A 17,299-nucleotide genomic window follows, 5' to 3' on the forward strand; every position below is an offset into this window, starting at 1 on the left:
ATTTAATGAACATACATTTTGGGTGACCCTGTTTTTTTTGCACTAAACTGAGTGACCCACAGCAGCAGGACCCCAACTTGCAGAGCAGATTCCACACTTCTCAGGTTTCCCCTTCCCCTCTATGAGCTCCTCGCTCCCTCTTAGTGTCACTCAGCAGCTGCTTCTGAAGCTTCAAAGCTGCTGCTGTTCCTCAGCTGTCACAGTTTGTGTGGATGAGAGCATGTCTGTTTTTCAGTAATCTCCTTTTTCATACTCTGCCTCTGACTGTTTTCACAATGATAGCTTCCAATTTCAGTGCCAGTCATGTCAAAATATTATGCGGCCGTGCAAAAGTACTCATACCTTTGAGCTGTCCCACATTCTGTTGCATTACAGCCACTATCCCCATTATTTTCAGTGTGATTTTATGAGACAAACACAAGGTAGTGCATAATTGAGAAATTACATTTATATACATAGCTTCCATTTCTTTATGAATAAGCATCTTAAAGGAGAGCCATCTATTAGTATTTCGAACCTCTGAATCGAATACAGACTAGAGTAAGTAAAATTTCAACCCATTAACTTAAGTCAAATAAGAAAATGTTAACTCTGGAGGAGCGACAGTGGTCCACAGCTCAGGTGCGAGATTCTATCAACAAAGTTTTTCACCTTTTGCCACAAGTCAGTTTAGGGGATCCAGCAAGAAAAACTGCCATGTCATATGCGATCAAAATTGAACTTTCATAGTTTGGCAGAAAACTAACATCACATATCAGCCTGAATACACATCAGCCACATAGTGTAACATGATGGCAGCATGATCATGTTTTCACTTTCTCTAGTGGAAACAAGAAACCAATAATGATGTGAAGAAGGATACAGCTAAATACCGCTGAAACAAAGCTGAAAAAACTTGTTAAATGTTGAAAAAATACTTCAGGCAGAGGTTAGAGATGCACTTCTCTGCAAAAGAACATCCCCTAAAATAGAGTTAAACTTATGGAAAACTGATTGACGCACACCTCACAAGACCTAGTGGTGTAATTTACTTGTGAAGCTTGAATTCAGATGTAAAAAATGTATTTGTAAAAGCTTTTAACAGAACACATAATTTACCTTCCACTTCATAATTGCGCCCTACTTTGTCATGTTCGATTAGATAAAATCCTAACAAAACACATTGCTGTTTCTGATCATAGCAGGACAAAATGTGAAAAAGAACGAATGTATGAATCATTCTGCAAGCATTGCACTGCTTCACACTTGGAGGTCCCTCGCAACAGTCAGGGTGTAACTTCAAAGCTCAGCATCAGTAACCACACACTCTTGTAATTTATATTTTCATAACCATGGCCGCCTGGCCTCACTGGAGCCTTGTCTGAAAGCTGACTGGACCAAATGCTTTCATACACACAAGTGTGCCTGAAGGAGATTAAGATTTTAAAGAGATTAGAATAATGAACTCATGATTATAATCTGGGGTTAATTCATTTTGCTGCTCTGTGACCCTCCCCCTTCACCAGTCAAAACTCTGTGCTTGTTCCTCTATACAAGCATTGTGTAACTGTTCATTAAATACTCAAAGGGAGGCCCGCCACTCATCGGACCCCCCACAATTATCCCCTAATGCCCCTAGGAGTCTTCAGTTCACCACTGTCCGTTTGGAGAACAGTAACCGTTACTTTATTGTTGCCAAAGGGCTCACTGCGCCACATGTTTGTTCACTCAAGGCAGGTGGTCTTCCCACTGAGGTCAACGTCTGAAACATAAGGCGAGGAGTCTTTATAGGGGTCCTCTTCCCTCCCAAGGTCTCAGCAATGAACAAATAAGAGGTTCATATAATCATTAAAGAATGTTGCATATTTAGAGATTCTTCAATGAATTGTGAAAATATTGGTGTTTAACTGTCTTGCCTTTATCTCAAATAAAAGATAAAGGATTTTCTATTCTATTCAACAATGCTTAAACTCAGTTCATAGATGTTTGCAATGGGTTAAAGGTAGCACCCCAAAGCGGGCAATAAAAAATATCAATGTTTTGTGAACAATACAGCAGTATTTGTTGGTACAACATTTAGAAAAATACTCAATAGGATTTTATTTTGCTCTGATTTGGCTGTGTGGAGTGTATCTCCACCTTGTGGTAAATGTCCAGTAACACATGTACATGATGAGGGTTTGAGATTTAGACCACCTCATAACTACCCATACAGAGAACTTTGTTAATCTCTGGACCTTCTTTGTATAGAACAAACATTAAAATAATCATTAAAAAACTGTTAACACACAAATTAGTCCCACTTTTAAGCCTTTACTGACAAAAGTCTTGAGTTTTGGAATAATTAAAAGTTATCTTCAGCAATAAATCTCAAGGATTTCTGAACCATTTCCAAACTTTTCTTTGAACTTAAGCTGCTTGTTAATCGATTTTCAATATAGTATTTTACCATCTATGAAAAATATAATAATGTGTTCTGATATTTCAAGCAATAAAACACCCCTGAAGTCAGCAGCATCAGCAGGACTCAGGAGAACTTGACTGCATCCTGAGGAGGTAATTCAGCCATTTTATTCATGTGTGTTAGACCAGGGGCACGTCTAGAGGTTGCAGGACTTCAGCCCTCAAGGCCTGGATTTGAAGACCCCTGATCTAAAGCAGGTAGGGCGGGGTGCTTTATAGACCAGGGTTGGGACATACTTTTTTAATCAAACAGACAGCATAGCTCATCAACATAGCTGTTGAACTATAACTCAGTATTTTGGGATATCCTCTAAGACACATGTGTCAGACTCAAGGCCTGCGGGCCACATGTGGCCATGTCATTTTATGTGCCCCCCCAACCCAACCCCAGCATTTTATAGGCTAATGATTGACATAAAATAGGTTCTGAGCATGAATTGACTACAAACTATATCTCCCACAATACATTCCGATTGTTGTGCAAGATGCTGGCAGGGAAAGCGTACATGGAACGACATAACCAAGTGGTGGGCATAGTGTACAGAAACATCTGTGCAGAATATGGACTGGAAGCCCCGAGATCAAAGTGGGGAACACCCCCAAAGGTGGTGGAGAATGACCGAGCTAAGATCCTGTGGGACTTCCAGATCCAGACAGACAAAATGGTAATGGCGAACCAACCGGACATTGTGGTGGTGGATAAACAACAGAGGAAAGCCGTTGTGGTGGATGTAGCAATACCAAGTGACTACAACATCAGGAAAAAGGAGCACGAGAAACTGGAGAAATACCAGGGCCTCAGAGAGGAACTGGAGAAGGCCTGGAAGGTGAAGACCACAGTGGTGCCTGTGGTCATCAGGGCCCTCTGGGCAGTCACCCCCAAACTGGAGCAGTGGCTACAACAGATCCCAGGAACAACATCAGACATCTCAGTCCAGAAAGGTGCAGTTTTAGGCACAACCAAGATGCTGCGCAGAACCCTCAAGCTCCCAGGCCTCTGGTAGAGGACCCGAGCTCAGAGGATGAAAGAGACCACCCGCCGGAGGGTGAGAAGGAGAGATATATATATATATATATATATATATATGTAAATGTTGAATTACTAAAAGAGGAGAGTTACTTTGAGTCTATTTACAGAACTTCATTTCCCGTGATGCAGAGTACATCTTTTGACGGAAATGACGTTGAGCGTCTTCCTTCTTTGTCAAGGGCACTGGAAACTGTATGAAACCTAGCAGCTGTAGTCTGCACGTGTAGCCATAAACCAGCTTAATAAAGTATCTATTTTGAACCTGACACTGGTAGAGATGGACGGGTTCGGGTCAGACTTCTCAGCAGGAGGGTCCGGCGGTAAAATTGACACCGGGACCATCATGGAGCAGGTTAAAGTCCAAATAGCGGTGGCTAACGCTCAAGAGCTCCTGCAGGTAAACCAATGGATCTTTGGTGCTAAGCTAACAAGATACAATTAAGCTGTGTGTTAACGTGTGATTGCCACTGCAAATATATTTTGATACAGCCGATAATTTGTCAGCTAGTATAGAAAATAATATTTTGAAATAAACACTGGTTTTAATACAAGTTTGCTTGTGTTGCCCCTCCGAATAAAGTGTTACAATGACCACTGTTTTTTATGCTTCAGAGAATGACTGATAAATGCTTCAAGAAGTGTATAGGAAAGCCTGGAAGCTCATTGGACAATTCTGAACAGGTATGTGTTTAAGAGAGTTGTTTTTTTTTTATTACACCCCTCACCGACTCAGAAGTTTGTATGAACTTTTTGTATTTTTTGTTTAGCTTAGATGATGTAGTTATGATTGCGATGTAACCGTGTAGTATCTCTCGTGTGCCTTTGGTTATTTCTATATCTGCTTAATGGCACAAGCTAACTAAGCTGATGGGGAGACCGCAAGAGCATAGAAATGATCTCAAAGCGTCAAATTTGTAGTTGTTTAAGGTTCATTCTTTAAACTATGCCTTATGAATATCACATTTTAATAAGTATTTTTTTAATTAAACATTTACAAGGATCTTAAAGAAGTTGCAAATGTACTATACATAATGTAATATAATAATGTAATATACATTACATAAAATAATGTACTACCTGCTATAATTACTATGTGATCATAAATTACATAGCCACATATTTAATGTTGCTAATTTAATCAAGTCTGCTTCTTGTGTCTTATTTTCAATACACATTGTAACATTAAGTTAATCCATTAAATGATTAATCAATGACTCCTGACGTTTCACTGAAACGTTGAAATTCAGACATGACCGTCGGACAAAATGAATCCAAGAAATAACCTTATCTGAACAGTTTGATACATAATAATGCAATAATTAAAAGTTTAGCTTTTTTTTCCCTTTGTCATAACAACTAGTGCTGCACGATATTTCAAATAGCAACCTTCATTGCAACATTTATATTTCAAAGAGCTGCTTCAACATTGATGACAATAAATCTTTCTTTGCCCTTTAAAAATGGAACTTAAACATCTCTCTTACAAGATGCTACACCTGTTTTCTTTCTTTTGTTTTCCCCTCTCAGAAATGCATCGCCATGTGCATGGACAGATATATGGACGCCTGGAACACTGTTTCCCGAACATACAACTCCAGGCTGCAGAGAGAACGAGCTCGAATGTGAAAAAACTCCAAAACTCGCTACCTCCTTCTCTTTGTCGGGTCGCTGCTGCACTGTGAGGACAAGGCACAGTGCAGCACTGGAGCAGGTGTACAACGTCAGCAGCACAACACCCCCCCCCCCCATCTGTCACAATTAGACAGATGAGACCTGTGGACTCTGACCCGTAACAGAATCTTTGTGGACATTTTTGCTTTTACTTTTGAGGAATGTTTGCCAATACAGTTTAATTATTCCTGTTATATGTAATAAATGCAGCAACAGATGGTGCAAAGGCTGATGTTTAACTGGAAAAATAATCAGATTGGACAGAAACACTTTACACCCCCTCCTAGAACTTATGCATTTACACTTTATAAATCACACATGCCACTCAATATCTATGCATCTTTTTAATTGATTTCCCCTCTAGTTATGCATTTTGCCTGCAGCTACTTCCTCCTCAGATGCTCACAAATATGGTTTAGACTAAATTGGCTGACAGTTGATGTGTTAATATTATTGGATAAAGCTTGTTAACTCCTTCAGTCTTTCAGGTGGAGAGGATTTCACCTGAAATCCTGTCTGAGAATCCCACTGGGGCTCTGAGCTAAAACATAAGCAAAACTTATTACCTAGTTACAATAACCATAATGTGGACCTGTTGGCAACATTAACTGTAACTTTAAAGTCTCACAGCTGACATTCACAGCCCTCCAGCCAGCCTATATCAAGCTACAGCTGAAGAACAAAACTGTTTTGTCTGACATGTTTCCTATGTGTTACTCTAGCTGCTGCCCTTCCACAGTGGTGGGATTGTTTCAGCCGGGCTCTGCTTCACACAGTCAGGATACAGCACCGTTGTCAGCTCTGTGTGTGTGTAGCTGCTCAGGCGTACGGGGAAGTACAACCCACCTGCATAGTTTGAGTGAGAGAAGCCTGTAAGCACCGACTGCAGAGGATTTGTGTGCAAAAAGAAATTATTTTAATTGAAAAAAAAAAGAATAAAAAGAATAAATCTGGTTAATCAGGTTTCTTCTTCTCTGTGTGTCATCAAGTATGATTGAAAGAACACTACAGGTTTAAGTATTTAGTCTAAGTATTTTTACACACACTTTCCCAAGAAAACCCATCTTTTCTTAAAAATATGACACTGAAATTCTAAAGAAAAATAAATGAACCTTTAAATGAACAGTGTACACAGTTTATCAAAGGCATTGAACACCAGCCGAATGTTTGTGCACCCCAGGCCTCTATAACAACCTCAGATAAATTTGCTAGCTTGGCTGGGATAGATGAGTAAAAAGCCTGTAGCATCTTAATCTCACTGAAAACTGTTAAAAAAAAATCAGTTTTTTTTTTTTTTTAATAAATTACCTCTAAAGATGAGATACGGAGGCAAACATATTTAAGAAATGAGTAAGAACTCCTATAATGTTACTGTACATCCCATTGTTGCACTCCAAGTTTGGAGGCCATATAAAATTGTTTTTGTGCCATACCTGAGACATTAATATTGTGTAGAAAGGTGCAACTTTGCAGGAATTCAGAACATGTCAGGAAGCAGAGATCTCCAGCATCATGCGGCACTGCAATAAGCGGATCCATGATGATCAGTGGTTTTTAATGCTGAGGCTGGTCAGTGTACTCTCAGAAAGCCACACAGTATAAAAATAAAAGAAACAGCACCCCTACCAGTATTCATACCTGTCAGGAAAATAAATAAGTGCAATAAATAATTTTAATCATGCTACTGTTGGTAGTGAGTTACCCACAGCTGATGATAGCTTCATCAGTACATGTTGAATGGTCCAGGTTAGGCTATTGCACAGTGTTGCAAACAGCACCCATGACACATAGGTCAGTGTTTTGTTAACTGAGGAAATGTTTATCTGGCCTTTGGCATGACTTTAGTTCTTGTACAGTATGGGAACGTGGAGAAGACGTATCAGTAAAATCCACTGTTCCTGCAAGTTTTTCTCTACAGTTTTTGTTCCTCCCTCATCAAAAAGGTAGGTGTGTTGATATCCATTTCCTGACAGAGGTCACCCGAGTATAAACCCCTGGAAAACCAGTTCGTCCACATCCGTGTCCCCAGCTGGTCACACCGGCGATAAACCACGGGCCAGAGTGATGGCGGCACGTCAGCGGCCCACCAGAATCCCCCTGGAAACATCAAGAGTTTGGTTATTCAAACCAAAATACAAGTGGCCTCATTTTTTAGGTCTCTGGTCAATAAAAGGGGAACTTTGGGTTATTTATGGCACCTGACTGCAATTTACAGGTAACACAATGGACATTTGGAAAAACTAGAGCAATATTATTATTTTTTTTTATTTTGAATTCTTTTTTTTTCAATTGAAAAAATAATAGTGGAGTATATATACAAGAAGTATGTATTTTTAGTAACCACATTTTTAGCTTTTGTTTTAATTTTAAACTAAATATCCTTTAACATTTGGTCAAACAAGACTTTGAGTCACCCTTTATTTAAAGTTGGCAAAATACAGCAAAAATGCTTTTTTGAGATTAAAGCAAACTTTAAGACCAAATAAATATAAAGCAATCAACTATTATTTTTTTCTATGTTTTAAAAAAGCAAATACCTGAAACTTCTTTTTTTTTGCCTCAGCTCTATCTACAATAGGTACAAATTATTTTTTCTAAAAATGTAGCCTATTTTTGGTTTCAGTAAAAAAACAAAACATTCAGGTTTAGTTCATTTTTGAGCAAGAAAAAAAGTATCGAAAATACAGCCCTGGAAAAAAAAAAAAAAAACCGAGACCACTGCACTGAACCCCAATTGAAAACCTCAGTTATTCTACCAAATACTGATTTCTGAACTCTTCCTGAATTAAAATATTAGTATTGTTTCTAAATGATTATGAACTTGTTTTCTTTGCATTATTTGAGGTCTGACAGCACTGTATCTTTTACCTTATTTTGACCATTTCTCATTTTCTGCAAATACATACTAAATATTTGCTTGGAAGTTCGGAGACATGTTGTCAGTAGTTCATAAAATAAAAGAACAATATTCATTTTACTCAAACATTTACTTATACAGAGTAAAATCAGAGAAACCCGGATCATTTTAAGTCTTCTCTTAAATTTTTACAGAGCTGTATAATTAACATAACATAATTAAAGATGAAATTATTTGACCAGGTGCTTTGACTAAGGCAGGAATACGTTGAGTTTTTTTTTTTATTTTTTATGAAAGGACAATTAAACAAGGTAAGGTGTGCCTAAGGTGTTTCAAAAAAGCCAACTTTTACCACATTCTTCTTTCTTCTCTAATGTCTTTTGACTTCATTCTGCCATATTTGGGTTTCCAAAGTCCTAGAAACCTTTACGGTATGAAGGGAGAGCTTCACTTTGCTCTCACTGAACTACTCAACCACTGTTTAAAAAAGGGCCCAACTTTCCAGCATCCCTGAGAGCTTTCTGTTACTGCCCAGGAACTGCCAAGAGTGGACCACCCAGAAGCTTGGCATAAAAACAGGCACAGATATGTTTCTTTTTAAAATGATATCGCATGGTGTTTCTTACCAGGCAGGTGTCCCGTCCTCCCTCCATGAATCCGGCACACATCATGCTGGGAGTCAGCATGTTGCTATATGACAGCTGACAGTCTTCCTGATCAATGATGTTCACGGCAGCTTTCTGCAGCAGGTTGGTCAGAGAGCCTGGGGGAAACAATTATCCTTACTGGATTAATATTATTAAAAAATGGTGCAAAAATGTCAATGTATCTAATATGATTGCATTTTGTAGAATAATGAATAGAAATTTCATAAAGAAATACATTGTGAAAAGTATTTTATACACAGTCATATTCAATAAATTAGCAGGTGTGTTCTGATGAGGCTCATTTGTCAGATTAAAAGTATCTTTTGAGAATTGACAACCTTTATTAAGGCTGTCTGTATTAAAAATGTTTTTTCTTTTTATTTGTTTTATGTAATATTTTAATTTTAAACGATGTGCTTTTGTTAACTGTGTGGAAAATCATCATAATTAACTAAATTAATGGCTTTCAAACGTTCAACCATGTGTAATTAGTTTAACATAATGCATTATTCAATAATATTTTAATTTACTGAGTCTGAGGAACAATTGTTGTTTTTTCAATGTAAAAAAATTATAGAAGTTTTTCAGCACTCCTAGGGAAAGTGTAAAAAAAAACACTAAAATGAATTACTCTTGTTTCAATTCATGACATTTTAGAAACATTAAACTTTTGATTCAGGTATTTAATAAAAAGGGTGAAATGCCACTAATATTTAATAATAATAATTAGTAAAATATTCAAACCTTTTACCCAATTCATCAAGTGGAATATGAGTGAAACGATTTCCAGTTTTAAGGATTATTGTGACAAAATTTCATATGGTTAGTAGTAATACCTACTTAAGGTGAAATTACCTCTAAAATCATACATAATAACCACAATATTTATCATAATATCTATAATTTGGACATGCGTAACCTTAACTTGTGCTGAGGTGCTTTAAACACCTCGATAGACATTGCTAATTATTTCAAACTCTTGAGGGTAGCTTTCGGTGTTAAAGGTGGCATTACCAGGTATAATTTCAATTTTCACATAGGGTCAGTTTGGTTTAGACTGTTTTTCTTTTCGGATAATGGTAAAAAATAATAATTTTTATGGATATGCAGGAATTATTTTATATTAAAATTTGTTTGATTATCAAAAACATGCAAGATAAAAAAAAAAAGTTAATGTTTTGTGCGACTCTCACCTCCTTCCTTCATGGATCCCCAGCCTGTGATGTAGCACTCCGAGTTCTCCAGGAAGAGATGCACCGGCGAGGGAAGACACACCGGCTGGATGGTGTAGGACACCGGGGCCGGGACTGCCAGCTCCACCAGAGCGACATCATGGTCCATGTTGGTGCCATTGAAAGCCGGGTGGACGATCACTCTCTGTATGGGAATAACCAGCGCGCCTAACCCAGACCGCAGCACAGACCCGAGGCTTACGGCCCACTCAGTGGGGCTAGAATCACTATGGATGAAAACCATGAAATAAAACTCGTTAGTTAGTTGAGGCCTTTTATTACGATTAAAACATGTTTATTTTACTGGAGATATTTGTACCTGTTAAAACAGTGTGCAGCAGTCAGTAACCACTTGTTGTGAATGAGCGTGGTGCCGCAGCGATGTTGTTTCTGGTACTGCAGACTGCCGATCCACGGCCACTCTCCCCGCCGAGCAGTGACTCCACCTATGATCCGCTGAACGCCCAGCGCAGGACGAACACCACAGTCTGGAGCAAAGACACAGCTCAAGTACCAAGTTGTCGAAACACAACATTCACTGTGTTTTATGTCCATAAACATTACCACAGTTTTTCTCGTCTGCTTCATTGGGGCAGTCGGGGATTCTGTCACACTCCGGGTTGACTTTACTGATGCACAAACTGGAGCCACAATGGAAGTTCTCACTGCAGTTTGTGGCTGGAATACATAACAGTATTACTGTCATGGGATTATTTGTAATAAGAAATAAATTCCCAGTTTTGATGGCCACATTACCAGGTTGATGGACTCCAGCAGGTTCATCCATTGCCACAGCCTGAGGCACTGAGAGGCTCCCAGAGGACTTACTGGTCAATGGGGCTGGTATTGTTGGAACAAGCTTTACGTGGTCATTGACCAAAGCTGGATCAGTGTATTTTAGAATAAAGTTTCTGAGCTTGGTGACGCGGGCGTAAACTCCAGGCCTGTTGACCTGGGCACAACCAACACCCCAGCTCACCACCCCAGCCAGAAAGAACCTCCCGGGGCCGCCCTCGCACACAAGGGGCCCTCCAGAGTCACCCTGCAGGTCAGACACATGGACATGGGTTTAGCAGAAGGAATCCTGCCGGAAGTTTGTCTAGCTGAGCCACAAAATCTTAAATTGAAATTTCTAAATCTTATGACGTTTTCTTTACAGAGGCTAATAGCCATTGTTATTAGCCTCAGTGTTCTTATACAGGACAATTTCCTATAAGAAGTTGTCCTTGTTAAGATAGAAGATAATCACAACAACTCTACCCATAAGATTTGTTTTAGGAATGAATCACCTTTGATCCCAGAGATCTACAATAAATGCTGCAGGACAAAATTGGAAAATTATAAACTCCACCTTATGTGAGCCTCCACTGACCTGACAGGAGTCCACCTTCCCCTGCAGGAATCCAGCACACATCATTTTGTGAGTAATAGCACCTCTGTACACAGACGACTGATTGCACGCCTTGGAGTCTATGATCTTAACCAACGCTTTCTGCAGCGTGTTGGGGACATGTGCTGAGCAGCAGAAGAACACAGTGCAAATCAACACATGACTTGGTAAAGTCACAGAGAATTTGAAAATAAGTTTCTATTTTCAATTACGGGTGTGCATGGGAAAAATAAATGCAGCCCAACAAACAATATCTATTGAAGGAACACTGATGTCACAAGGCAATATTTAGGACAACATGTTGCTATAAACATAAATCTTATATTGATGTTAGTTGTGTTCTGTTTTAAATTACGGATTTGATGGAATAAAGTGTTTGCATGTGTGCAGACTCACTGCTAAACTGCTGCAGAGCGCCCCACCCAGACACAATGCAGCTCTGACCGGGCTCAAAGACGTGGGACGGCGGGGGAATGCAGACAGGCTGGATGTAGGAGTTGAAGGTGAGGGGCGTCTCCAGCTCCAGGACAGTCATATCGTTGTTGCTGGTCATGGGGTCGTATTCAGGATTGACAATTATCGACTTGATGTTAATAGTTTTCGACTCGGCCTCTATGCCGTTGGCCAGCTTGGCTCCAACCAGTGCTGTCCATTCACTGGGATCGTTGGCACTGGAATGAGAAAAGATACAAGCCTTGGAATATGTTCAAGATGGATAAATATAAAATAAATAATCGCACACAAGTAAAATACCCTTCAAAGCAGTGTGCTGCACTGACGATCCAGCGCTTGTTGATGATGGAGGCTCCACATGTGTGCCTCCAGTGGTACCTCAGGCTGACCTGCCAGGGCAGCTCGCCTTGGCGGGCGTCCTCACCACCGACTATCCGACTCCCCATGGCCGGGCGTAAGCCGCAGTCTGTTCAGGATCATCAGGAGGAGATCTGTATTTGTAATGTGTGCTGCGTTTTCTGCAAACTGTGCCTGCTTGATATTGGCTGAGAGTAACAAACACTTGTACTCTGAAGCTGCTTACCACAGCGAGCCTCATCAGATGCATCTGCACAGTCAGGGATGAAGTCACACGCTGGGTTTTTTTTGGTAATACATTCGCCGTTTTCACAGGTGTATGCGTTTTCCGGACACCTTGCTGAAAATCCCAGATGCAAGAGAAGGGAATTAGATGAGGGTGGGAGAGTGACTTTGTAAGAGAAACGGGCAACAAAATATTTTAAAAGGAATCCTGAAATCGTAAGAGAAGAAGCAGAAGAAATGCATTCTACAGTTATATGTTGCCTGTTAAAGTATTCATATCTCTTGACCTTTTTCACATTTTATTTTGTTACAACCACAAAATCCAATGTTTTTAATTAGGGTTTAAAGGAGTAAATATTATGAATGGTTTCCCAAAATGTATGCACGTAAGAATCTAAGAAAGTGAGGAGTTCATTTGCATTCAGCCCGCCAGAGTCAATACTTCATAGTACAGTCTTATGCTGCAGTTGCGGCTGCAGGCTTTATGGGACTGGTGTACAACAACTTTCCACATCTAGAGATATAAATCTGAGCCCATTCTTTTCCCAGACTGTCAATTTAGTGTTACAGTTGTGCCAGGCTATAAACATTACTCGGATTTAAACTTCTTCACAACCCTAAGTTATCTTCTATTTGCTCTGGTCTTCATTTTCCTCTCCGTTAACTGATGTAACTTTTCTGAGTTTTTTCTGTATCATTTCTCTTCCACTTCATAACTGTACACTACGTCCTTTATCACATGAAATCCTTCCAATATTATGAAGGTTTGTGGTTGTGTCCCATGACAAAATATGAAAAGTTAAATTGGTATGAATGAAGCATACACAGGCGCCGCAGACTTAATGTATTTTAAATCCAAGTTTTTGGGTTAAATAGACAATATTCAACATAAATTAAAACAGAATATTCCAAAAATTCTGAGATTTTGAAGCCTAGAAACACAAACAAAAAAAAAGTAATAACTCACCTGTCATCTCATCTCCAATTACATAAAACGACTTCCCACTGGCTCCTGTTGGAAATGAAACATTTAGCTCTGATATCCCCATTTCTCTCACCTGCTCATCATCTTCGTCACGATGATAGTTACCCAATAAGACAACAGCGCTGATCTGTCCAAACCCAGGCACCTCTAGTGGTTTCCCATGCAACACCGAGCTGAGCCCTGCTCTCAGGAGGTCTCCAACAAAGTTATCTGAATACTGCTGGATTTTGGATACCCTGAAGAACAACCTTAATGTTGCCATCACATCACCATGTTTGCTACTGTAAAAGAGAGAAAACTAAGCATGCTTCAGTGTGTTATCTTAGACAGTTTCTCTTGGATAAACTACCTGTTTTAATTACCCAAAAGCAATAATGCTGCAGCCATCATAATGCTTTGATATCGACGAGGCAGTGAAGATATCTTTAACCTGAAATAGCAAAATAAATTACATTCTGCATAAATGTTTCTGTTTTTACCATAGGACATTTCAGCCCTCACTTTGGACTTTAAAGCTGAGGAAAGTATTATAGAGAAACCAGAGTTTCCATCCTCCAGATCAGGACTGTACTTGAGTCCCTTCAGCTCCACGGTTTCCAAGAAATCATGCGGTTCCTCCAGCAGGTATGCTGCCAGCGAAAGAGGGGAAATGTTAGCTTTCAATTAAAACAAAAGAAGCATAGAAAACAGCAGATTATTATCACCATTAAAAGACATTACATAGTAGGATGCACAAAGGTTTTCTTCATTATACAGACAGGTGGAAAAAAAGGGTACCCCACAACAACCTGCATGTTTTTCTAAAGAAAAGATGGGAAGAACTTTAAAAATGTTCTGTGAAATAAAACCAATTTCTTGTAGTTATAAATTAGGACACGACTACATTTGCAATGAATAGTTCACATGATGAGCTCAGCTGATGTGCCGTTTCACCAGGTGTTTGCTAATTGTAGCTGCCACTAGTCTGAAGGAGCTGAATGGGGAAGAGGGTGGGGAGGGGGGCCTCTGTGAGGCAGAAGCTTGGTTTGGAAAAGGTGGCAGTTTGTGAAAACAAGCATTTAGGGACCGCCCAAATGGCTGCCACAGGAGACCCATTGATTTCTCAAACATGCATGAAAGAATCAAAGCAACTTTCCAGGTATGTTTTTGAAGGGGGAATAACATTACAGCATGTTGTAATGCTCAAAAAAGTCAATTTTACATAATACTGGCCCCTTAATGGGAAATCCTATTGTTTTTTTTTTTACAACTATGTAACTGGTGTCAAAGGAACAAAAAACCCAACCGTGTTTTGTAATTAATATAACTATAAAAACTCTTGTGACTCACCAATAGCAAGGCCTGCAAAGATGCCAACGATAAGGAAAAGGATAATGTAGGCTGCAACAATGCCTTTATGACAGCCGGAGTTGGAGGGCGAGGGTGACCACGACCCTCCACTGCCATCCTTACGGACGTCCATCTTGGACTCCCAGCTCCAGCCTCACATTCAACTGTCTTCACAGTGACGGGTGAATAGAGTGAACCGAGCCTAAAGATAAAACAGAAACATAGTAAAATAAACCAGACTAGAGGAGATTTCCATCAGCAGCCAAGACACAGCTGAGACAGATGAGACAAAACGGAACTTTGTGACCTACATGTTTAATGCTGTTTAGCTGATGTTGCATTTCCCCCTGAACACAGAAGAAGCATCATGCTATGGGGATGCTTTAGATCAATACACAAGACGAAGGTGGACAAAGTTGATGGGAATAAAAGAGGGGATTAAATACAAGGTAATCCTGGAAGAAAATTTATAGAAGGCAGCAAAAGAGTCATGACTGGAGTCGAGGCCCACCTTCCAGCAGGATAATGCAGCCAAAACAACAATTAACTGGTTTAGATCAATGTTTCTCAACCCTGGTCTTTGGAAGTTTCCTTCCTGCAACACACCTGACTTAAATAAAGGACTGATTAGCAGGCCTCAGCAGCACTAGAACTCAAAGTACTGTGGGTTCAGAAACAGTGGTTTAGATCAAAGCATATTCACGACTTAGAATGGCCTACTCAAAGTCCAGACGTTTATTTAAGAATATGTAAATATTTACATTCTTCATTTAATCAGACCCAGCTTCAAAAATTTTGCCAACAATTTGTAAGGTAATGAAGGGAAAACAATTTAATTAAACCCCACCAAGTAGGAAAAGTATTTCAAATAAAAAAACTAGAGCTTTATTTTATTTAATAAAAAGGCTAGATTTTAAATTGCAATATGCGCCTTTCAGATAAACAGAGAATAATCTGAAACTTGAAGCTTAGTTCTTATACATCTTTTTGAAATGGCTGATTGGAAAACAGTGAAACTCTTGAGAACAATCCACTAAGGAGAGCAGGCTGAGGTCTGCGTAAAGAAAACCACAGAGGCCATGATGTTCAACATCATAAAGTAAATGGACCAGATGTTCCAAAACGGTTTTTCTTTTCTGGACGATGTCTTTCTACGCTCATTGACTTAATGGGATCATCTTGAGCAACAACAAAAGCAACCAGGACTTTCTGCTGCCTGCAGCAGCAGCACTCACCTCTTTCTTCTGTCATTACTCTGCGAGGCGAAGACAAAGATGACCCACAGTTCTCTCAGGAGCAGAGGCACAGATGGAGGACAAGGGGGGCCAAGCAGGTCCGCTATTTGTTGCCCCCGATCTGGGGGTGGGTCAGGTCCTTATGCCTCAGGAAACTTACCGTTTCTGTTTGCTCTAACAGGTTCAGTTCAGCCTCAGAAATCCCCGCTCAGCTCTCTGTCCATCCGTCCTGATCCTGTTTGGTCCCACCCAGGTGTACACAGGGGTTCCTCCTGTCACCTGTGATCTCCCATAGTTTGCAGGAAAATTTAAAACTCCCACTTATCCATCATTACAATAAAACGGTGATATAAAAAAAATGTGGTAAATAACAAAAAGCAGGTATTTAGTGGAGCTCCTTGCCTTCCTCTGACGGAGCAGCTTGTGCTCTATTGACACAATGACTGAGCAGCAGAGGAGGGGCGAAGCCTGAAGGAATTTGGCCTTTTTATTCCACCATTTTTATTCCTAGCTCCTGAAAACCCATCAGAGACTTGCAGAGGAATACAGCTTCTGCAAGTAGCACAAATTACTTTCAAACCGAGGATCCTCTTTTAGAAAAACCCCCATTTTATTCACTAAAACACCCATACCAATGTTATCTTCAAAGGAACAATCCAAAAATAAGCATTGCTACCTAATCCCTCGCCCCTCCTTAAAGCGATTCTGTCTTAAAGTGACTAATACCACAAATGTGCCTTTGTGTGTGGACAAGCTTGAATGGCTCATCTTCAAACACAGAAACTCCCCTCTAAAGATCATCATTAGATTCTTCTGTTACTGCATGAAAAGGTGAACTCAGTGGTCTGTTGACAGGTCACCGAGCTCACTGCTTCTGGGAACCACCACAGGCACATTTCAATAAATTCATTTTAGTAACGCAGATCAAACAGACTTGTGTATTACATAGATCAATTACACATTTTCAGTTTGCAAAAAGGATAACTGTAGTCTTCAAACATATGAAACAAAGTCTATTCAAGTTTGGAGGGGAGACATAAGGAGTGACAAACTTAACTCTGAGATGGGCTTCGGCTGTTGTGTTCCCCATGTCAAGCTACTCCTGAACCAGAGACAGGGCCGAATGGTCTTTCCTGGGCTAATGATTAAAATGAAATGACTTTGGTTCAGTTTTCTAAAGTCCTCTTTTCAGATTAAATTAAATTTGAAAACACGAAAACAAGGCTCCAAAGTCTGGAAGAACAACAAAATCCAAGTAGATTGAGGCCTAGAGTGACGTTTGAACAGTGAATGATGGTTTTGGGATCGGCGTCATCTACTGGTGTTTATCTACTTAATTCAGTCCAATCATCTTAAGTCATCCACCAGGAAAAATGTATTTACTTTATGCTTCAGTGTACTAATGAATCCTGATAAACGTTTTCCATTAGGACTTGGCACCTGTCC

At 39.7% G+C, this 17,299-nt stretch overlaps 2 protein-coding genes across 4 annotated transcripts; one reads left to right on the forward strand and one right to left on the reverse strand.

Moving 5' to 3' along the window:
• The first annotated feature begins 3,623 nt into the window (after window positions 1–3,623).
• timm13 (translocase of inner mitochondrial membrane 13 homolog (yeast)) lies at window positions 3,624–6,106 on the forward strand. Its single transcript, XM_007552733.2, has 3 exons — window positions 3,624–3,869; window positions 4,085–4,153; window positions 5,000–6,106. The coding sequence occupies exons 1-3, from the start codon at window positions 3,750–3,752 to the stop codon at window positions 5,096–5,098; spliced, it is 288 nt and encodes a 95-aa protein (XP_007552795.1). The 5' UTR covers window positions 3,624–3,749; the 3' UTR covers window positions 5,099–6,106.
• Window positions 6,107–6,302: 196 nt separating this feature from the next.
• tmprss9 (transmembrane serine protease 9) lies at window positions 6,303–16,341 on the reverse strand. 3 transcript variants are annotated; one of them, XM_007552735.2, is made up of 17 exons: window positions 15,130–15,222; window positions 14,930–14,999; window positions 14,619–14,820; window positions 13,791–13,918; window positions 13,652–13,719; window positions 13,395–13,570; window positions 13,272–13,316; window positions 12,306–12,419; window positions 12,023–12,188; window positions 11,666–11,940; window positions 11,252–11,394; window positions 10,636–10,921; window positions 10,444–10,557; window positions 10,199–10,367; window positions 9,841–10,106; window positions 8,627–8,763; window positions 6,303–7,240 (listed from the first exon to the last, which is right to left on the reverse strand). In XM_007552735.2, exons 3-17 carry the CDS (start codon window positions 14,749–14,751, stop codon window positions 7,079–7,081), a joined length of 2,382 nt encoding a protein of 793 aa, XP_007552797.1. In that variant the 5' UTR covers window positions 14,752–14,820; window positions 14,930–14,999; window positions 15,130–15,222; the 3' UTR covers window positions 6,303–7,078. The 3 variants fall into 3 exon arrangements, with proteins under 3 accessions (XP_007552797.1, XP_016527347.1, XP_007552796.1); XM_016671861.1 differs by lacking the exons at window positions 14,930–14,999; window positions 15,130–15,222 and adding an exon at window positions 15,854–16,341; XM_007552734.2 differs by having other exon boundaries at window positions 14,930–15,206.
• Window positions 16,342–17,299: the final 958 nt, after the last annotated feature.

Source organism: Poecilia formosa, unplaced genomic scaffold (assembly GCF_000485575.1).
Source record: "Poecilia formosa unplaced genomic scaffold, Poecilia_formosa-5.1.2 Scaffold52, whole genome shotgun sequence".
NCBI classification, from domain to species: domain Eukaryota; kingdom Metazoa; phylum Chordata; class Actinopteri; order Cyprinodontiformes; family Poeciliidae; genus Poecilia; species Poecilia formosa.

Bases quoted from the DNA above. Each gene is read 5' to 3' on its own strand.
- tmprss9 (XM_016671861.1), bottom strand. From the start codon at position 14,751: ATGGACGTCCGTAAGGATGGCAGTGGAGGGTCGTGGTCACCCTCGCCC. The intron at 12,420-13,271 runs GTGAGTTATTAC...TGGGATTTTCAG, and splicing joins AATTGGAGATGAGATGACAG to CAAGGTGTCCGGAAAACGCA. The intron at 10,922-11,251 runs GTCAGTGGAGGC...TCTGACCTGCAG, and splicing joins GGAAGGTGGACTCCTGTCAG to GGTGACTCTGGAGGGCCCCT.
- timm13 (XM_007552733.2), top strand. From the start codon at position 3,750: ATGGACGGGTTCGGGTCAGACTTCTCAGCAGGAGGGTCCGGCGGTAAA. The intron at 3,870-4,084 runs GTAAACCAATGG...TTTATGCTTCAG, and splicing joins ACGCTCAAGAGCTCCTGCAG to AGAATGACTGATAAATGCTT. The intron at 4,154-4,999 runs GTATGTGTTTAA...TTCCCCTCTCAG, and splicing joins CATTGGACAATTCTGAACAG to AAATGCATCGCCATGTGCAT.